General features: G+C 38.3%; 1 protein-coding gene across 18 annotated transcripts in view; it reads right to left on the bottom strand.

The window, feature by feature from the left end:
* SVIL (supervillin) overlaps positions 1–23,014 on the bottom strand; it is a 103,082-nt gene that overhangs the window by 23,340 nt on the left and 56,728 nt on the right. For 6 of the 18 annotated variants that reach the window (XM_042889202.1, XM_042889203.1, XM_042889210.1 and 3 more), the window contains 8 exons: positions 22,495–22,590; positions 21,032–21,284; positions 19,586–19,609; positions 18,046–18,532; positions 16,403–16,622; positions 10,809–10,938; positions 6,795–6,872; positions 757–907 (listed from right to left, as the gene is read on the bottom strand). In XM_042889202.1, coding sequence (XP_042745136.1) covers positions 757–907; positions 6,795–6,872; positions 10,809–10,938; positions 16,403–16,622; positions 18,046–18,532; positions 19,586–19,609; positions 21,032–21,284; positions 22,495–22,590 — 1,439 coding nt within the window. The remainder of the gene's footprint in view (positions 1–756; positions 908–6,794; positions 6,873–10,808; positions 10,939–16,402; positions 16,623–18,045; positions 18,533–19,585; positions 19,610–21,031; positions 21,285–22,494; positions 22,591–23,014) is intronic. The other 12 variants (XM_042889206.1, XM_042889207.1, XM_042889212.1 and 9 more) reach the window with 10 other exon arrangements.

The raw sequence follows: 23,014 nt of genomic DNA, 5'->3' as shown, positions 1-23,014 counted from the left end.
TTGTTCCCTCTTGCAGTACTGCCTCCACCATGAATTTTACCAGCTTCTTGTCACAGATTTTAGTATTCTCTGACTACAAGAGATCAGTTTAGGCACCTTCTTCCAAAACTATCACCTGAACAGCTGCATGGATAACCCTCACATATTTCTTTCCACTTCTGGAGAATCGATGCATCTGGAAAAAGAGTCTAGCTGAATTCAAGAGATCCCAAAAATGTCAGTATTGCTCCCATGTCATTTCTACTCCCAAATTCTATGCAAAAATATGTTCACTGATTTCTTCAGTCAAGTTGTTGTCCAAAACAGCAATCATAAAAATAACATGTGTTTCCTACATATTCCCAGTGACCCTCAGAGTGGGAAAAGAGCCAGCAACACCAAGATTTCAAAACTTTTGCACAGAAATGGCACCTGGGTTTTTAAACGATAAATAAGAAAGCATAATCCAACCGTGCCCTTTGGATTGCATCAGACAGAAAGATGAAGCACATGAATGTTGAAGTGATGGATGATCACCAGTCGGACAGACCCCCGTTATAACTGGATGGTAGTGCAACAGGGCAGAACAAAATGGATCAGTACTGAGAGCAACAAGAAGCTCAAGAGAATGGCCTTACGACACCATATTCAGTTGAATATAAGCAGTCCTCCTCTTGCTAAACATGGATACTGTTTCTGCTTAACCTTAGCCTGACTTTATTTTGACTAGACAGATAAGTAGAGGCTTGTTTATATTGGGATCATTTCATCACTGACCTTTTTTTACCATTCGACCAGCTACAGTGAACTGCGTGGAGTCATTCGCTGCGCCTTTTCCCCTGGACTTCCAGGCTTCTTCTCGAGCTGTGATCAGGTGTTTTCTTTCTTCTATAGTCATTTGAGTCTCCTGATTATCTGCTATCCTCTGCTTTTTCGGGGGGCAGAGAGAAAAAGGACGTTTAAAAATAAGTGAACTGATCAGGATATAGCAAAAGACTGGGTCCCCTGCCCTCTGTAGAGACAGAAGGACTGACAAGCTACTGAAGGAAAGTCACATATTCAGCTTAGTGACCCTGGCCCTGACAAGCCTCCCTGTTTCGCTGCTTCGTTACACTGAGAAGATAAGGTTTCAATCTATACATTCTGACTTTTTATTGAAACTACCAGCCAAGGCAAAGGCATCCTCATAAGCAAAACAAACCACTTACTGTGGATATTCTTCCAGATCTTATTCTCTTCAAATGTTACTTGCTACACTACTGAGATCATGAATTGAACTTTCAACAGACGTTTTCAAGTGTAAATTTGCAGGGGGCGCTGGGAATAACAATTAAGAAAATGTAACCTCAGTAGTTCATCAGGTCTGAAGAAGTAACTCAATTTTCCAGGCAGGATTAGCAGTCTTATCGCTCCAGAGGCTGCTCATTGTAGGCTCTGTCAGCTTGCCCCTTTCAGTATTCTTCCAATGACTGGATCGTTGTATCTCCTGCCATCCCCCAACTTATTCTGTGGAGGTCACCTTTAGCTTTCCTCGCCTTCTTTAGAGAGTAGCTCCCAACAGCTTGAGTAACTGAAAGCAGCCAAGAGCACTAAGCATCTTAGTGGCTTCCTAATACAAAGAACAGATGAAGGCACACTGAATTGGAAGGAATTTACATAATCAGCTATAGCCAGGTTTGGCTAAAGAAATATGGCTTCAATGCACTAAGCTTAAAAATATAGCAACATTTCAGGATTATTCTGCATGGAAATCAAGTATGAAAGTTTTTTTTAGGGCATGGGGCTGTCAGTACTGGAATTACTTCCAAGTTGTGTGCTCTTTGACATTTTTCTTCACAAGTTAACTTAAGAACTGAAAACCACATGAAAATTAAAAGCCAGTGCTTTAGCACAGCACACACTTCTAACTACAAAGAATTTTAAATTAATAGTAATCCAAAAGCTTGTGAATATGAGGTAAACTCTCTTCATGGGGTCAAGATGCAAGGAAGGGATATAAACCTAGTTGATCTTACTTATTTTCTTTAAATCAACAGCACTGAAGAAATCAGTCCAGGGTTACTACTCTGTATAGAACTATGTAAGAACTATTCTGACTACAGGAGATGCAGTGAAATAAGATTTCAGCATGTGCTATTAATAACATGTATCAGTCAGAAGAATAAAGACAAGTGCAATGGTTGTACAAGGACTAGCACGGGCAAACTCTCCAGTCCTTCCTTTTAGATCCATGCAACTCTGCAGCCTTCTGCAGTAATGATTGCTCCCAATTTATCAAGGGAACACAATCACACTACAACTGCAGAGTCATGATAACCAGAGTAAAACACCTCCAAATTGTTCCATAGTAATAACAAAATGGAAGTCTACTCAAGTATTTCCTCCTCTTCCATAAAAGCCTCTAAATACTTTCAATAGAAACAGTGAAAGCAATGTCTACTTGCTTTCCTGAATCTTTTCCCATTCCAATGCTGGAAGCACAGCCACCTCTGGGATGAGCAGCTAGTAAAAGAAAATGACAGTAACACACTACCAAAGATCTGAGCAGGAAATTAATATATCCCTAATGAAACCACAAGTGAAATTTCATTCAAACACAAAACAAGTACTTTTCACTTAGCAAATATGAATAAGTTTTTGATTACAGCATGTGGGGAAGCAAGGAAGACAAGAAGATGTAATCACATGGATTCTTTTACATGTTGGGTTTTTCCCCAACCTCTAACAATAGGAGGCTTAATTTTAATTTCATCTCCAGAGAATACATTAAGTTTCAAAGTGTGCAGAGCCACTGGACATTCTGAAGGCACAAACCCAGAATGCATTTGCATTAATCACTGCACACACAAACTGTAAGAAAGATCATGACCAACTCTAGAGCAGTGTCAAAGAACAAAAGAGCACGTAGCTCCAACAGCATAAACAAACTTTCTTTCAATATAAGATTTCACATTATTCCTTCGGGCAAAACATCCCTGGATTTCCTATAAGTCAGACGGGTTGTGTACTACACAGGCTTCAGAGTAATTTCGTCTCAGGACTCTCCCTAATGCAAAAAGACTCCCATCTTCCTTTATTAACGAACCGAAAACCAATGCTAAGCTGAATAGACAGTAAGCCATACCTAGGCCATGTACCTTCTCATAATGGTGCTGATGAAAATCAAAAGCATATGTGGTGCCTAAAAGGACAAACAATTTTCTCCAGCTGGAAAACTCGTGTAAGCCAACAGAATTGTCCATAGAAATTTCATAACATGCACACATGGTAATTAGTAGCAGCTTAAAAAGCTTTCACAATTGCCAAAGGGCAGCATTCCCAAAGAAGTGAGTTGGCTAAACCACATTCTGCCTGGGGGGAAAATATTGTGAGAAACACAAAACTTGTCAGTCTTTAAAGTGCAAGTTTTAGTTCCAAGTGGGGAAATAAATAACTACATGAGGATATAAAATAAAGATCTCAAATGCATAAATGTGACCTTTTGGTAAAATAAAGAGCCCGTTCTAATTTGTACTGAAAGATACATCTCTGTTTTCATTGATGTCTCTTCTTTCAGACAAATGACAAAACCCTAAAATCAAGTGAAAATACAAAAAAGGTCAGAACTGGCATCCAACAAGAAATAAGTGGGACAGGAGATGCTCCAAGCATAAGTCCCCATTTTTTCTAATTTAAAGAATAAAATTCAAACAAACAACCAAATTAAATAAAATTTAAACAATAAAATTGTCGAACCAAAATGGACAATAGATAGCATTGATAAAACCTTACATGGGGACAACATTTAGAAGAAAGCAGAACTGAAGCACATAAGCACAGGCCACATAAGCTATGTTTTGTTCCAGACAATCATGGCAAGATTGCTGTAAGACAATCAATAAAGAATCAAAACACAGTTGCATAATTAATGCCATTCCACATGGCATTATGGAAAACAGGCTTAATCAAAATGGTAAGTTTGATGAGATCAAGTATGATTAAATATGTTAACAGTTACTTCTGATTTCTTTAATATATTTGACTTAATCACAGATGACATTCTGAGCTTTTTTTGGGGCGCTATAAAAATGCAGCTCACTAGTTAACTGACAGAAAAAAATATTCTGAACAGAAAACAGCCACGCAGCAATCTGTATCACCCCAACCTGTCTGAGATTATTCCATGCAGGTGGAAAAAAAACCCACAGTTCTGCCAAGAACCAGCTCAGGAAAACACCAACACACAGAGAGAAGAGAGGGGTGGGTAATCATGAAAAAGAAGTAATCACATACATTTTTAAACAGGCTATAAGAAAAAAAAACTGGAAAATCAGGCTTCTAAGAGCAATACCTGTTGAAAAGAGAATCAATTAAAAAAAAAAAAAAAAGGGGGGGGGAAAAACAGGGCAATTAGAAATACAGAAAAAGAGAAGAAAAAATTCCCATGGAACACTAGTTCTGAACAGATAACTAACTGAAAAAGGGATGACATACACAGGTAGCTAAGAGCTGGTATAATCTGCCATTACTTGTATAAACAAGAAGCTGAGGAGAGGAGGAAGATGGTGATATTGGAATCGTTATTGAAATAGCTCATCCATTTCTAGCATCTACATGTCTATCCGGGACATTGACAGCTTTGGAAGCTTTTCTTGCCCACTGCTCGTGAGGCTAGCTGATGATACTACATGCTAGTCTCTTCTAGAAGGCAACGCGTTTCTTGAGAGCATGCACTGGCACTCCACTGCACTTGTAGCACCAATTTGGGCTAAGGAAGGGATCTAGGCAATGTTCTGTTTTGTATCCCATGATTTTGTAGTCTAAGTAGCACCACCTTAGGTCACAGTGTCACAGTTCAAAGTGGTCTGAAGTGGCCTGTGAGCCTGCTTGTTTTCCTTTATTTTAAAAAGCCTTTTTTTTTTTAATATGCAAGAAATACATGAATTGACAGTTTTCTATGTTGAGGACCATGATGGCCCCTAGCTGTAGGAGTCTAAAACCAAGAATGGATGCTAAAAATTGATTTTTCAAAGCGAGGATCCACTTAAAACCAGTGTCATGAACTATTCAAAGAGGTATTTCAAAAAGTATCTGCCTTACAACACAGATAATTTCTCCGGTTTAGGGGCAACTGTTCCTCTTCTAGGGTAGCTGAGATGAGCAGCCATTGAAGGACCTCCTCTCTCCCCTGGTGACTGCAGGGATATCAGGGTTATTAAGTTAGGAGATAAATTTACGTACTTAATATATAGAGTGAGTGAACTCTCACAACAGAATGAATAGGTTGTCTCAAGTCAAACAGTAATAGAATTGTAGTGAGTCTAGAACTTAAAGAGAGGAGACAAACCCAGTGATTTTCAGTTGATAGCGCCAAACCTACTTTTTAATTAAAAAGTTCAGAGTAGAAGATAATCCTCAGAAACTGGCCTGAAAGTGAACTTGGGAATGGTACATGTCAGTAGCAACATATTTGAACATAGTTACAGTAATCTCTACCATAATCATAATCCTCTGCTGTAGCAGTGAACCACCATCCTATGCATTCATTCCATTACTCATGTAAGCCAGAATGCTCCTGACACATCCTATGTGCTGTGTTCAGAGGGGAATGGAGAACACAGCGCACTCCTTGTAGAACTACAGCCACACATCTGGGAGGTAAGGCAATAAAGCAGAAGTAGGCTTGCAGATCTATCATGACCTATCTTGATAGATCTGTCAAGACTTTCCACTCAGTTCTCCTTGTTTTCTTGTGTTCAGCTTGTTTCTTTGCCCACTCCTGCCTTTATTGTTTTCACCTCTAACTGCATGACACAAGTGCTGTTTGCTCAAATACAGATCTGGTATTCTACTTCTGCTCAAAGACAAATTCATTAGGTAGTCCTAACTGAATAAAGCAGGTTGTTTCACATTTCTTGTTATCTATTAATTCTAAGTAAAGTAAATTCTTCCCATCATTTCTGATGAGCTTGCAAAGATGTATGCACGATTTTGCCTTAAACTTCACATGAAGTTTTACTGTTTACTGTTGCAGCAGCAGATGTCTATTCCCAAGCAAAAGCAGTTAACTCTGTTACCACAGGTTGCTTTGGGAACATGCATCTTGGATCTGAATGTAATTTTCTGTCTTACTTCTCACTTTGTTAATTTATTAGGAAGTTTGTACAGCATTTCACCTTCAATCTCCAAGGATGCCGTTCAGCAGAGAGCTTGATTCTTTCAAGCTAGTACTACAGACCTTAAGAAAGAGAAAAAAGCAAGGAGATGGGACAGTCAGAGAATAGAGGCAGTATGTGCCAAGGCAAAAATCCTTCAGACATGGAATAGGAAAAGAAAAGCATTAGAAGTCACCTCTAAACAGAAGCAGCTTGCTCTGCACAGTTAATGAATTAGACTATTCAGACTTTCACAGTTGTGTATGTACATTTCTCACAGAGAAGACAGGGCACATGGCATTTTATTCTGAAATAAATGTTGTATAGTTGCATGCTGTTCATTTTCTATGTTTGTGTGGTTTTTTTATAAACAAGTGACAAGTTTTCTGTATTGTAATTAATGCAATAGCACCTCCTTCATTTCATTTCTTATTCATGTAGTCTAACAGATAATGAACTTTTAGAAAACTAGTCACAAGGGAAACAATAGCAGAATGTGTCAGTAGCAGACATACTGAGGAAGGTTACACACTGCAGTGGTACAATGCTATGTTTCTTTAAAGCAGCCTTTGTTAAGTTGGTTAATCAATGAAGAGGACTGCTAAATCCCTATATTAAAAAAAAAAAGAATGAGTCTAATGGACATTGTTGAGCATTTGAACTGTGCAGACTTTTGCTCACCTGATTAATAGGTAGAAAAGGATGAAATTTATGGACAGCAGGTATAACAGGAGAGTAAGTAGAAGCATATACAGGTTCCTATGACAAGGACAGAAGCAAAGTGAAGGAATTAGAAAAGAACTGAACTGCCAGAGATGGGGATGGGGGAAAAGCACTCCTCTTCCCCCAAGTTCTTGAAGTAAATTAAATCTCAATCTTTAATCTTCTAGAAGCTTCTTCCCTACCAGAAAGCTAGAGATCAAAAGATGCTTTCATGATACAACAGCATGTTTACCAAAGCCAATCCATGCAAGAATTAAACAAGTTAGTAACAACATCACTACAACTCAACACAGAACTGAACAGCACAGCCAGGAGATAAAGATGACCTAGGTATGAAAAGTGTATGTCTCTGTTTCATGCACCATTAAATGATAAACCATGTCAACCATGATGGGAATCATTCTGCTGCAAGTTTAATCATACCTTATTAAATAACAAGCCACTTACTCTGAGGATAGAGGAAGGAATACTTAGTGAAACTAAGATACTCAAAAACCATCTGGAGGGAACTGCTAAGCCCATGGCACCTAGCGAAGGTGGGTTCACTATTCCAAGCAAAGCCTACAAATAAGCCTTGCCTGAGAGCTGGTCTTACTCAAAGCTGATTAGGCACAGCTTTACCATCAATAATTATTCTTCCTTTCAGTAGGCTAAAGCAAATACAGAACAGGGCACAGAACGCAGGCAATCGTAGCTCATTAGAGTGGCCTGAAATGAAGCCTAACCACAAGAGCCTCAGCTTTGATTAGCACTGTATGCAAGTACTTGGAAGCCACTTCTGAAATAGACAAAACTATTACCACAGTAGGAGACCAATGGTTTGTCATTGGTCATCAAAGGTTGGTTTTTAGCAGCCCACCCCTGTAAGATTTTTATACCCCTCATCTGTTCAGTCCCAGCCTTTAGCACCAGTACCAAGATGCAATATGAGCTTGCCATAAGAATTAAGTTCATTGAAATATCATTGACTGCTTTAACGTTACTGCAATGCAGCTGGTAATCACATTAATCAGGGTCTCCAATAAAGCCAGCCGACAACAGAACAGGAATTTTCATTCCAGTAAACCTCACTGTTTTGATACTAAGGAGAGATTTCAAAGTTTGTTAATTTTTCTATACAGAGAAAAAAAGAAGAAGTCTTCCACCAACTTAAGAAGAGGAATACAAACATAAAATCCAAAAATTTTTTTTTCCAAATAAAATGCATTCCTTTCCTCACACTATGACTCCATTGCCTACAGTTGTTCTTCTGATGTTAGAGCTATTCTTTAAATTCTGCAAGGATGTTTTATTGTACATTTAAGTCATTTATGAAGTCTCACAGCTTCCAAGAAGTTTTCCTCAAATATGCAGCAATCACCAAAACAAGATGCTAGATCTCCATGTAAATCTCAACTGTTTTTTCTTAAATCTGTCTGAATTAAAAACTTATTCTTTTATTTCCTACATTATATTGCTGCCAGCTTTTCCATTAATTTCATGGCTTTTCTAAGTTTAGTCTTCACAGAAATGACTGTAACACCTTTAGAGAAGTATCTCAACATGTAGACTACTGTGCAGAAGCATTTTGACTAACACTACTTAGTGCAACTATTTTATTGAAATGAATCTTCCAACTTTTGTTGATTAGAAGTAATCCAAAAGTACTCTAGCACTTCTATTTTAAATAGCTATGCTTCAGTAATCAAACCCCTAGAACAAGTTGAATCGCTTTTCTAAGGACAAAAAAAAAATCTAAAAAGGTGCACTTTGCTATGTTAACAAGAGTTACTTAACACAATTAGAAAAACTTCAGGCATTATTGTGAACCAGCAAGCTGTGACAGAAGCATGTGACAAATGCATGGCTGTGATTTGTGGAAGGTGTACTTCAACTAACTCAAAACACAGTAGTCAATTCAATATCTGCATTTTTATCATAAATTCAGCAACAGAAAGCAGTAAGTACATTGTAGTCTCAAAGCTCTTCTACAAATGGAGACTTCAGTGGCATGTTGCCTCATGGTCCTCACAGAGCAATTGCACCACACTGAAGAATTATAGATAATATTTTCAGATTTGAGCTCATCTGACAGCGATGTGTTGTAACCAGTGTGGTCAGCTTGGACAAAGCTCTACATTATTTGTCATGTATATACTAAATCAGCATCACAAATACCAATATTGCTGTGTGTCTGATCAGACCTTTATTCTTACACAGTCAAGATTTCACTGATATTTTGGCAGAACTGCAAATGCTTGGGTTTGGTCTCCATAGAGCTGAGAGCTAACATGAACCCAACAAACACAGTGGGTGACCTTATGTCACAGAAGCTTCCACTGCTAGCACTACCACATCAAAGCTCACACCCTTCAAGCACTTCATGCTCTTTTATTTGCTTCAAAAGCCTAACTTGTGCTATGCTGAGTGAAGCTGCTAACACAGCAGGGAGGATATGGGTGCTGGAGAGCAAGAAAAAAGAAAGAACAAAGGTTTTGTCTCAGCCTAAATCTTGGCAGCTGCTTAAAGCTTTTTCTCTGCCCCATTGTCTTTAGACTGAGTACATCTGTAATCTGATCTCAACAGTTGTCATTTTGGAGACGAGGCTGTTAAAAATGTGACCACAGTTTTGCTTTCCTCAGTCAAACTGTTCGTGCTTTAGGACATCTTCAAACTAGCAACCTATTTTTTTCAGCAAGCCCAATCTGCAAAGATCAGTTTTCTTGCCTTTCTGTACAGTTAACTAACACACAACCACCAAAGAGCTCAGGTGCAGAGTCATCCTTAATAATGACAGACTGTAACAACTCCTTACTGGTCACATACTGATGAAATAATGAGACATTCTGTTATTGTATGCTTACCTCTAATCTTAATAGATAATCTTAATAGATATCTTAATAGATATGGTATTTCACAACTAAATAATTAGATCCAAGGAGGGCTGTTCCCTGTGGTAAAATTGGTATTACAAATCTTATCTGTAGAAATATTCCTTCAAAAATCAGAGGCTTTTGGAAACAGCTATTTTATCTTAACGACAGTGTCATTTTCTAAAATATTATTAGTTTGAATTGGGATTCCATTCTTGAAGTAAATCTCTCATTAACCGTCTTTCTTTCTTTCTTTTCTTTTCTTTTTTTTTTTCCTGTGCTTTGGATCATGTTGCAGAATGAACAGATGTTTGGATGAAACTAAGCCCTGAAGCATACTCCTGGGCTCCCATTTAACACCACAGCTGCTAACAGGCAGTCATGCCACAGGAACAGACTAAATCTAAAACCCATCAAGTAAGTATGGCATAGATATCTGGTCCTCATCAGTAATTTTTGTGCTTTACAGATCCACTCCTTATGGCCAACACAACCAAAAAGACGTTGCTACAGTGTGCTAATGTTGTGAACTTACCTTTCCTCCACACCCTTCTACCATCTCCTACTCTATACACTGACAAGACAAAGTCCTTGTCCAAGAGGTTCTGGCTATCTACAAACAAAAAGATCACCAAAGGCAACCAAAGGCTGAATGAATGATGCAGGAATGCTTGGTGTCAGCACTTCCTTAGTGTTTCTATGATTGAACATTATTGCTCAATTAAAAAAAAAAAAAAAAAAAAGTATATGGATAGAGACAACACAGCTTTAGCAATGTGAAATTCTTCCAAGCTCATCCACAAAGAAAACACTTGACCTTAAAGTCTTAAGTCATTTTCACATAGTTTGGTGCATGTGGCGGAAAACTTGTAAATATTCCAGAAGCCTTTGAAGCCCACTTACTTACTGCTTTCATGAAGACAGACATGAAGACATACTTGTTGAAAAAGCTCTCACACTGGGAGAATTGCTTTTTAAACAAGCCTGACAATGAGAGGAATAGCAGAAGCTAGTATCTACTATTAGGCATGCCTGTCTCATGGGATGCATTTTCAAAGCTGAAGCATTTCAAGCAAGATGTTTTTTCCAAACAAGGTTTTCCAAACAGGGATAGAGTTACCTTCTTCAACAGCTGTTCAACTTCTTGCATCTGTGCACTACGATCAGCGGCAGACACTTTTGCATACTCCTGCTTTTTACTGAGCCTGCTCTTCCAATCTTCTTCACCACTCTTCTTCAGCAATGCCAACCTAGAAGAAAAACCATGTCAAAAGATTAGCTTTAAATACTATACCTCCCATTATCCTTACAAGCTACCTCTATTGCCTCAGTAATGACACATTCAAGAAAATTCAAAATTAAGTTTTCTAATTGACTGCAGTTATTTACATTTCATACACATATACAAAGCTCAAAAAAGAACAACAAGCCTTTACTGAACAGGTCAAACAAAAAATATCTGACAAAACACAGACATCTAGATCTGAAAAAGGCACTCCAGTTAATTTGTATAGTCAGTGGAAACTGCCAATACAATCAAGAGAGGCCAGGGTACAATGCAGACTGTCCTGAAGTAAACATATACGCAGGTCAGATGAATCACTGCTGTTTTTCCTCTTCTTGTCGATAATATACAGAGACTGACTAACTCAGCTATGGATGCTTATGCTGTAGATGACCAAAGTTAATGGGATGAATCCTATCACTGATATTTATTGTACTCATTAAAAAAAGATTTAAAAATTTATTTTCTTTAAAACCCAAGAAGGAAGAAGTGTATTCAGCAGGCAGCTATCAATAAAGTCTCATCAGGCATATCAAGTGATAACTTTGCAATCAGTGGTTGGACTACAGTTCCGATGACTATCAGACTGCTAGTGAACATTTAGCATCTTCTTGCTCATCTAAGGTATTGCTGTCATAAATCAGTAGTTAAAACACACTAACAACTTGGTGCTATTGTGCTACAGCTGTGAACACTGTCTGCAAGATTCAAGTGGTTTAAATGACTCCTTAAGCTTAAAATGTAGATTATCACTGATCTCAGATAAGCAGGATCTTGAAGAAAGGCTGTTTTCTAATCTTAACCAACATTCTGAAAGTAGCACAGAGGGACAGTGACTGTCCCCATGGGCAAGCAAATATGTTTCCTTTGGTGGATTAGAACTTGTTTGTCCATGCAAACCCCGAAGTGACTAGCTTTGAGCACAGGACAAGTCAGTTCAGAATAGAAGGTCCACAAATACATGAATCTTCAGCTTATTTCTCTCAGAAATTAAACATTTGTATGAATTTTCTAGCTTTCAAAAATCATTCGTAGTATTCCATAAAATGTATATTTTTAATACCTGTTCAAACAATTGCACTGTTCCACTAAGTCATTTTATTTCAGTTTTTTTGCTACATAACTTTTTTAAATCTAAAGCATTCCTGCACGAATTACACTAAGACCCTTAACCCTATTTGTATTTGGACAGTTCAGTAGGTTGGCAACCTGTTTCAATCACAGGAGGTGAAGATGTGTTTTCAGAGATGTGACTGTAACCACCATAGTAAGTATGTGAGGGTTGTCCTGAACCTACAAGGAGAAGGGAGGGTTAGGACTGAATAGGTCTAGCCAGAAGCCAAGTTTCAGTCAGTTGCTTCCTGCAGAAATCCAGGGAGTGTACCTGTGTGGACTACTGACCTCTTCAAGAACACCCAATTGGTCCTAAGGCAGTCAGCTGAGGAAAACTGAGGATTCAGAAGACAGTAAATCTACAGTGTACAATGGCAGTAAGAATGTTGGCATTCAATAAGGCAGTTATTTCCTCTGTTCCTGCCCAGGCAGGCAGTGCAGGCAGGCCTAACCGCCTGGCTGCTTCATACCTCACTGCACGGCATGAATAGGGGTGAAGAGGACTCACAATAAGGAGCTGAGACCATGGTCATTGCTTCCAGAATGTATACAAGATTTCACTGTCCAGAACTAATCTTCTAGAGTGCATCCATGCATGCGTGAAACTACACAGGAGACCAAGTTCAGATGGAATTGCCATCACACTGTTGGTTCAATAGTTATGTTCTCTCAGGTCAGCTTTGCTTAGAAATGATCTTCAGTAACTGAAGCTGGAAGGCATTTTGATTAGCTCAGGCCTAAAATCAGTTTGTTTCTAAAAATGTCTATTAGCTGCACAGCACGGAAGGAAAGATTTCTCTTCCTGTGCTTTTTTTTTAAACCAACATCACTGCAGCGTTTTTGCCCAAGACATTGCTCCAAACAGCTTGGCTGACCAGGAAGAGAAAATTTCCAATTCTAAGACTGTTTCTGAGTCTTTGGAGACTGCTCTCTTCTCTTTTGTAAGGATGGATTATTCACTTTCATATTCCACTTGTACATGTAATGAAACAATGCATTTCTAGAGTAAGGCTACATCTGTCTGACCCAAATGATGAAATCACTCTTAAAGAGACCGGTATGCCCAGCATGCCATTGAAAACTTCACTGCTGTGCAAAACCTAAAGCTGTGCATTTGTTATGAACCACAGAAAGTGCATTTAAATTCAGACCACTTTGACTCAGCAGCCATTGGAGGGCATTTTTTTTTTTGTTTAAATAAAGATGCAAAAACTGCTGAATTAAATCACATAAGCAAGCCCAACAGATCAATAGCTTAACTCAGAAGGCAGATAGCAGTTGATTCTTTGGAAAGTCTGCAAAGAAAAAACAAAGACAGTTTTTGGTTCTAACTTTCAGATCTGCTTAAGGTCTGCTTACTAGGTTCATTGCATACATCTAGTTTTCCACCTTTAATAAAAAATTAATTTATTATTCACTTTTATCGATCTTTACATACTTCCTCCTTTTCATCCAAAAGTTCCTTTTCCTATCTGAACTTTTACTCTATTCTTGGAAGGAAAAGCTTTATTATATATTTGCCCATCTTTGCAGCTTGCTCTGTGTCTTTCTTTCACCCATTACTGAGACAGAACGATGCAGAGGTGTCAGATTCAAAGCAAAAGATTTCACATTTGAAGGCAAGGATTGGTACTGAAGGGAAATATGAGCGAGATTTGAACAATAATTTTGCCTAAACTAGAACGTTATATGAAAGGCCTTGACAAAAGCCCACACAAAAAATGACTAAAAGAAAACAAAGATGCATCCTTCTTCTGTGGCAATATTTCAGTATCTGACTGAACTGGACACAAGTTTGGCTTCCACACACACTCCATTGGTTGCACTTTCCATCGGCCATTCATAAATCCTTGAGGCCAATGTGAGTGAAGAAACTACAGAACAGAAGCTGATGGTCAAAGATTTCACAAATTCACCGCGTATGTGAACTAGCCCACATAAGAAGCTAGCTGTGATATCCAAACATCAATGAAGGCTGAAAATAAAGCCTAGTCTTGGCTTCTCTTGACAAAGACAGAATGAAAGCTGGAAGTCCACTAACTTCTTATCTGTGGTTTTTGAAAATGGGGATCATGGCATATAGCTGACTTCTACAGAAGAGCAGACCAGGTGGCCTTCTAGCAACTTCAGTCTCCGTAAATGTACAGATACAGGCTACATGCAACTGATATTGTGTTCGAAGTCCTCCAAGACATTCCCCTCCCTGAAGGCCTCTCCCAGGCTTTTCATTTGGCTGAAGTCAAGGTGATTATAAAAGGGTTTCCAGTCTAACACAAAACACAGCCAAAACAACTGTAAGAGAGGAATCTCTGTTCCCTCTCACCTCTAAGTGGCACGTTGGCAGAACACATATTTTCTGTCTTGAAAAATCATAATTTTCCATCTTCGACATAATATTGGTAATTTAAAAAAATGCCAGGTATGCACTCACCCCGCAAGATAATACTACTCCAGTGAAATAAGTCTTTGAGGAAAATCACTTTCATCCAGATCAACAAGTATGCATCCTGCCCAAATATCATTACATCTGTGGAAAAGCTGTTCTTCCATAAGGTGAAAGAATGTCTGACACAGCCAGAAAAAAATCAGTGGATAGGAAGATGAAGTTCATAAATGTAAAAAGAAAAAGAAAAAAACAACAAAAAACCCCAGCAAAGAAAAAAAAGACACCTAAAACACAAAGTATAAAAGGTAATTTTTAGCAGAAATGCTCTTTGAGGTTTATGAATATTTGGCGCCAGCTATGGACAAGCAAAAGAAAAAGTTACAGCCAGTCATTAATATTATTTTATTAATTCTGGGTCAAGAAGAAAACTACTGTGCTATTTTGGAAGGCTAAAATATTTTGATACCAGCTCTGTCATTTACAGACATTTGCAGAGTCAGAATAAAAAAATTCCTGACAAGAAAGCAGGTATTTTATGGTGTCAACTCTGGGATTAAGTAGACAGCCACAAAGGCTTAACAAAAGCAATTTCAGATTGTGAGTGTGATTGACAGTCTGACAGGAACATCAGTTCCTCGTGAGACCAACTCTACTGAAGCATGAAATTTAGGACCAAAACAGCTGCTAACACATGGATAGTCCCCCTCCTTCCAATCTTTGTCTCCCCATCATGCTCAGAGAAAACAAATCACTTACTACCCCAAAATCAGAAGTTACTGGACTTAAATCTTATCTGACCAGACAAACAACATATTTACAAAAGGATGGGGGGAGGGAAAGGTTGCATTAAAATGAACAAATAAAAACCCAGTGAACTGAAGTTGGTAAGTAAATAATTCAGAAAGGGATCCAAGACTGTACAACTGTTCTAGTTGTTCTGCTCTCCACTTTATGTTAAAGGGATAAAAGGGAGTGAGGATGCTAAAAATGAGGATGACTCACACACCTAGAAATAAATGAAGCAAGCTTTGGAATCCTTCCTAATATCACACTCACAAAGTGATGGACTATTTTGACACAGTGAAAGTTAAGAAGCTACTTTGTTGCATTGGTTCTGCTTTCACTGTACAAAAGCTGAAGGATAAGGCTATTTGTCAACTCGATGCAAACCACCATAACTTCACTCACTGGACTGCTGCTGGAATCCTTTCATACTCCACGATTGAGCTTATACTCTCAAAGTTTCAACTGAATTAGAATGAGTTTCATAAGTGCTACATGCAGCTACTGTAGTTCCAGCTAGAACTATAAGCACACAGTAATTATCGTTTAATTTCAGATTATAATGGTCTTAGGTTGGAAAAAAACATTTCTAATACTCCTACAAACCTGTGAAGCTCATCATCCTTAAAAATCTCTGAGCAAATCTCAGAAGTCAAAATGGAAACTATGTATTTCTGAAGTGGGAAAAATCACAAAGTGTATCCCTGATTTCCTGTACTCAGCTTACGAAGAGACCATTTCCATAAAGCAACAAAAAACCACACATTTTTAAAAAAAAACACCCTGTAACTATTTTAACTGAAGAACCTGAGGAAGCATGTTGAGTATATCAGCATAAATGTAACTAGAATATGAATTTTTACTGCTTTCATTTTCTGATCTTCTTATTGATCATTCGGGTGGCTCTTTCAAAATCAGATTATCATGATCTCCCAAACAGGAATTCTCATTCATCACCTACCTTACAGGTGTGTCAAGCAGATTAGCTGCATATTTCTACTGTTAACTTTTGACATCTAATACAGCCCTATAATCACTGCTTAGCTTTCTGACAAACGGGTTTAAACCTTCTTTCTTATATCACTCTAATAACTTCATTAATAGACTTAAAAAAAAAAAAAAAGAAAAAAAAGTGAAATTCAAGTACCTTTCCTTAATTGACATCGTTTTGCTGGAACTATCAAGGGCATCCTCAGTTGCCTGCATTTTGTTGTCTCCAGCAGAAAACATCTCACAGGAATTCTTGTAGATTTTTCCCTCCAGTTGTTCAGACAGCTCCTGTAGCCTGCAGGATGCCACAGCTGCACTCTGTGAAAGCGTCCTCGTTGCTGGTGTGCTGGTGAGTTCAGAAGTAGGCTCAACATGGTCTGCCCAGTCAAAAGAAAAGTGCTGAATTACACTTAGCACTATTCTCAGACCTTTTTAAAAAATTACTAACACTGAAGCAGCAGATCTGCTTTTTGATATTCAAATCACATGCTGTCCTAACAGAGAAAAAAAATTCTGTCTGAGCTAGCATAGAAAGATCAATTGTTCAGTATTATCTGCTGCATAGACTGGTCCCTTCTGCCTGAAGTTCACATGAAGCTGCAGAGTATCACGTTCAGTACTCAACTCTGAACTTCATACAGCTGAGGCACAAACTGCTGCTCCTGTCATCATGCCAACAGGAGAAAAAAAAAGCAGACAGATGAAAGAGAGAGGGGAACAAAGAGCAGGAAAAAGAAAGGAAAATTGAATGAATTTAATATATAGGTAAAGCATTTTAATGTATAGGCAGCACACTAGGAGAATATTTAATAATTTAATGGAGATCTTGTTTTCTAGGAAGATCTTAGGGACATATTTTCCTGAGCTGCAACTCAACCACAGGAAAAACTGCCCTGTGAAAAAAAATAAAAGCACGTTATCTTCATTCTTCTTTTTGAAATTCTGCAAGCACAACATTCCCTGTTACAGGTCTGCTCCTGTTCTATCCATTCTGTCTCCCCAGGAGTCAGAGAAATTTAATTAGGATGGCCACTGATGTGAGGAATACAAGCAGAACCGTATCTTTCTATGTACATCAGTTTGGAGACCATTTACATTTAAAATAAATTAACTTCAGAGGTCAATTGCCAAACTGTTTCCAGCACCACAGAGCACTCTTGACCTGTACCCCAACCTAGTAAAAAAGAAAACTGCTCTGAGAATGATTTGATTTACATTTTGTCACAACACTGATAGGAAAATAATGCTTCAAAAAGCATAGGAAAACCACTGCTTCAAAAGCCCACAACTAGCTACCTATGTACATATGCAGTTAATATGAAGACAATGGCTCAGAGCAGTTTGCAGCAGACACTTGACCCAGAGCAGCTAGTTCAGTGTGTTCGGGGTTTCGGAGGACAAGGACCAGGGCAATGGAGGAAAGAATATATCTTAACTTCAGCATATGCTACCATTTCTTTCAAGGTAACAAAACATCAGTAAAAATGAGCCATCTCTAAGGCCTGAAGTGTTATAAGAACAAATAAAAAAACTGCACTTCCAAAACTTAAAGGCCGAGAAGTACATGCGACATATTAACTACTGCTTTCACTAGTGTAAGCAGCATTAAAAAATAAAAACAAAATAGTCTTGATAACACTTGAAAAGAAGTTGTAAAACAGAAACACTGCTCTTTGCTGAACCAAACGACACCAACAACGAGTACATATACTGCACCTCTGTGCAAAGTCTTGCTTTTCACACCACTTTTCAAATCCATTTTTTCTCCAAAGGAGTGGCTTTCTGTGACTTCCCATTTACCTTGCATGATGGTATCAATTTCCTTCCTTTCAAGAGGCTGAAAAAGCGGTTGTGAACTAAACAGTTCCATGCTGCCCTTCCTCAGGAAGCCGTAGGCTGCTTCTTTATGGTAGTCTCCTGTTTTTTCAAGAACAGGATGTGTGGTTTCATCCTCAAAGGAGCTATACTTTCTAATTTCATTAGCCTCATGTGCTAGAAACCTCTTTCCCTCTTCATCATGCTTCTTTGATGCTCTTTTGCTTTCTAGCACTTCCATTGAGGGCTGCCACTGATCTGACTTCTGTGTGCGTTTTCCTGATGAGTCTGGACTTTCCACTGAAGTGTGGAATCTCAAATCATCTTTTGTGGCAGCACTCACACTTCCATCACTACGTGGCTTCGCATGCACGTCTCCAGCAAACAGTGCAGAAAGGGCAGAAGCCATTGCTGAAACTGACGTTGAAACTGTACTTGACAGGGGAGTAAGTTTTCCACTTTCATTTTGAACCTAAGAACGAAAAAATAACAGAAATAAAAAACAACCTGAGAAATCCAAAATTGCCCATTTCCAAGAAAAGTCAAAATCATCCATTCCCCAAAAAAACTGTGTCACATTAAGTTCCTCAGAGCAGAAGGCGTGCTTCCATATGAATGTACTGCTCTACAAAAAGACAAGGAGAGCAACAATGCCCCCATAATTTGTCTGCAAACAGGTGATTCCACCCAGGGTAAAAATGACTGCACATGAACAGCAGCATCATTAGCAGTAAGGGGTATATGCATAGCATGCAATACGACATGTCAGAGCTCCATGAAAAGATGTGTACTGACCTGGTGCTGCACAGCACTGGGAAAAGAAATTAGTTCAGGTTCCAGACGCCGGATGACATGCCATGTGCCCAGGCTAATCAACTCTGTGTCTCAGCAGGGCTAATTAGCTTTGGCACAGCTCTGCTCTGATACGGTCATGCAGCTTTCAGCTCTGGAGCCAGCACAGCACCAGAAAGAGCATTCTGTGCTGACAGTGGGCACACATTTCTGACACTTTTGCTACAAAATCACCTTCACAGAGGAATGTTAGTCTGAGACTTTTGGATACCAAACATTTGCTGTCCCATACATCTCTGAGCAAAATATTAAAAAAACTCCCAATTTGCTTTGGTGGCCTCTGCAGTACATTTTCTACACAAATACAATACTTTTTCTGAAGTTTTTCTAGACAATTGAGATGAAAGTTTTCCCTGAAATGCAGAGCTTGGCATTTTCTTCTCCAAAGAGGACAAACGCAATGAGAGTATTTGAATGCCTTCAAACAAATCAGGAGATGGCTTTTGTTTGACTTATTTGATGTTTTCTTAAACTGCAGGGCTAGTGAACAGCATGCAAAAGGAGTTAACAAAAATCACACCATCAGGAGACAAACAACTGAGAACTTAAAACACACATGCAAATTCCACGAAGTGTGGACTATACACTCATAAACACATCACAAAGCAGAACAAAGACTACTACACTAGCTCAAAGATTCAAAAAAACCCCAAAACATTAATAAAATAGTTACCGGTTTACTCTTTTTCCACTGCATCTATCAGAATCAGAAACGTAGAGGAGATCAGCAAAGAGATTTCAGCTTTAATTACAAGGTATTTATTTACATTTGCAATTACGTATTTTGCGAATGAAACCTCCACTTGCCTATTTTGTCACTGTATTTATATTTCTTCCTACAAAAGCTGTAGGAAGCTGTACTGTCTCTCCAGACTCCAAATGCACAGCATGCTACATGAAGACTTTTTGCCAACACATTCTTACTGCACTCTGATTCAGAGACAAGCCTGGTTTCTTTTTCTAGGTTCAGAAAGAGATGACAAAACAAGCTTCCTCTGCATTTCCTTGCCTGATATCTAAGTTCATCTGTAAAAGCTTGACAACCTGAACTGACTGTCACTGGATTCTTTCTTGTCTGCTTCAGTGCAGTTCTGTTGGTCGCATTCCTGGCCCCCAAACATGTTAATAACACAATCATAAAGGAGTCCAGGCTGTGACAGTAGTTAGCATTAGAAAACGAATGCAAACAGTACTCTGTAATGCCTGGAAATTGTTATGTATACATGCCAAATATTTACTACGGCTTCAAGCCTAAGAAAATTAGGCATAATATACAGTTACAGTCATACAGCTTTGCACCAATATGGTTAAAGAATCCTACCTTCTCACAATTCTATTATTATATGGAAAAATGTATAAAAATGAATGAGAATATGGAAGGAGAAGCATAGGAACTTTCTCACACTCAGACTGATCCAAATTTGTAGAAGCAGAACAAGCAAAGCTGTTGTCCCTAAGGGATGGATTTTTCTGTTGTGAACATCAGCTCTGAAATACTGGCCACTCTGTTCTCAAACATCACTAAAAATATATTCCTTTCCAGTTTTGAAGAATTCTGGAAGGGGAAGCCCAATTCCACTCCACAAATTAAATCACTTCATTTTGACTGGAAATTTCTAAATGTCAGAAGTATTCTGCTTTGGGGGGAAAAAAAATAAAAATTAGAATCAATCCCCTCTCCTGAAAGAAAATGACAGAGTAGAGCCCTAATGATGGAAATAAATAATGACTTCAGGAAAGGATTTGAAAGATGCACATCATAGACTTCAACAACGAGATGTGTCACAGCTTTCAGCCATTTGGTCAGGAGTTTACTTTCAGAAGGCATACAGCATTGCACAGGAAAAGACAGATGCTATGCAAGGTACAGCATGCACTCATCAGGAAAATGACCTACTCTTAAAGTACTAAAAAAAGAAAACCATATCAATGAACTCAAACATTTTGGAGGATGCTGTTCCTCTATGTCTGCTTCTTGACAAGTTTTTTCCTGTGAATATGTCATGACCCCTGCATGTAGCTTGGAGCAAAGAAAAGGCCAGCTGTCATGGCATCTTACGCAGAAGCTGTTTTGTCTGATGAAAAGACACAAACAAAAAACAGCCAAGATTGCACTTACCTGCTCAACTTCTCCAAGAGTGACTGGCTGGGTCTGGTAACGAGTATTCATCCTCCTGTGCCTAATATCTCCTCGACTCCTTGTGGATATAGCCCTGGATACTGGCTGAGACAGTTTGTTAAACAAAGCCATCTTTTCTGCCAAGCTTAATGTGGAAGAATCTGGTTCATCGGATTGATCTTGCCCCACTGCCTCTTTGGCTGCTCTTATCTCCTCTTTAGCTAATATTTTTTGGTGTGCTGATGCCTGCAAGCTGAAGAAACAGAACTGGAAATGAGTTTTAAAGATGCTATTGCAAAGTTTTAAAATCTTAACCTGAGAGAAGCAGAAGAACTTGCATATGAAGCATAATAGCCAATGTAATGTAGCAGCCTAAGTGATTATGCAGTGGTTCAACATTGGCACGAAGGGTTCCAATTAAACAGCTGAAGATTTAAAGAAATGTTAATTTTTCAATCACAAATTCATTTGATTATGATACCACAATTTTTGGGAAGGGAAACTCAAGGTGAAGACAGGCTTTTGAGACCTATCGATTTATACATAATACAGATCGATGGAGAGACATTTAAGATGCTGCTGTAGAACAAACACTTGTCCTACGCTATAATTTATATAAAATTCAGCTTCATTAGAAATAATTTGTGGAGCACATTTTATAAAACGTGTAGAAGATGGATTTAAACTCCAACTTAGAGTGGCTTTTAGGTTAGCATAAATTGTAATCTCTCTTTCGATTTGAAGGAGAAGAGAATTCATGTTTATTTTTTGTTTGAGTTATATAGGGTGACTCAGTAATAAAAAATAATTTTGCAATTTACTCCATTGATTTTTAAGATTGTATGACCAATGCTGAAGGCAGACACATTCATCCATAAAAGCTGTAACTGCATTTGTCTCTACAATAACGTTTTATTCACCTCTAGCTAAATTCAGCCACATTTAAGGAATTAGTACATGTATTTTCTGTTGTGCTCTTTGCTGAAATGCTCTTGTTCAGAACAGGCAAACAGTATTCTACAACGTTACCTATAGGTGGTGCAATTTCTTATCTTTCCTTAAATTTTGCAAGCTAAAAAATATATGTAGAGACAGACAAAGAGGGTATGTCCTGCTTGTGAAGTCAAGCACCCAGCTCCGGTTTTTCATGTCAGGATGACATTATTGTATAAAAACATAACAGAGCAAAGAGGCTTCTGCCAGGTCTGCTCACATGCAATTTCATGTCTTTCACATATAAGAATAGGTGAGTGTGGTTAGAAAGATCCTAAAAACAGATGCTTGACAAAAAAAGCTGCAATGTTTCATCATGCAAACATAAATGAATTTGACAAGTGTTTTAGATATTCTTGACAAGAGTTTTCACTTGACACATTGAAAAAGGCATTCAAGACTTTAAAGATGCATCTGCTATTGAGGAATCTTGTGCTCCATGTAACATGCATGTTTATCCCCCCCAGTACCTGGTAGGTTGTACAGTGCTCTTAACTACAGTGGGACTAGGTAATCTTGTCACTACTGTGTGGGTATTCACAGAACGTGAAGCAGGGGTAGTTTCACTTTAAAGAATTGCGAAGGAAGGAAAATTCACAGGGAGAGAGAAGAAAAAAGCATTAAGAAAAGCAATACATTAAGTGTTAACTACAGAAAAGACCAAAAACAAAACAAAACAGAAAAAAAAACAGCAATGGTTTTTAATTAACAGAGTTACCTGCTACGAACTTTGCAAAACAACATCAAATACTTTGGAAGAACTAAAAGCTTAGAGGAGCAAACAGGTTGTCTCTTGAAGTTGCTGTTACCCGTAATGTTATCTTTCAGCAGATCATTAGATGGATGTCCATTTGCCTTTTTTTTTTTTTCCTACTTTTCCCCCCAAAAATATTTTCCTTCTTTTAGGAAGGCTTCATGATGTCCAAGCAGAGTGCAAAAAATGTTTTCAAGATGTACACTTGAAATTCCAGACTCTAAAAGGCTTACTCC

Source organism: Lagopus leucura, unplaced genomic scaffold (assembly GCF_019238085.1).
Source record: "Lagopus leucura isolate 7727_CA_CO unplaced genomic scaffold, USGS_WTPT01 Super-Scaffold_100157, whole genome shotgun sequence".
NCBI lineage: Eukaryota > Metazoa > Chordata > Aves > Galliformes > Phasianidae > Lagopus > Lagopus leucura.
The sequence above is the reverse complement of the archived record's forward strand: the minus strand, read 5'-3'. Positions and strand labels throughout refer to the sequence as shown.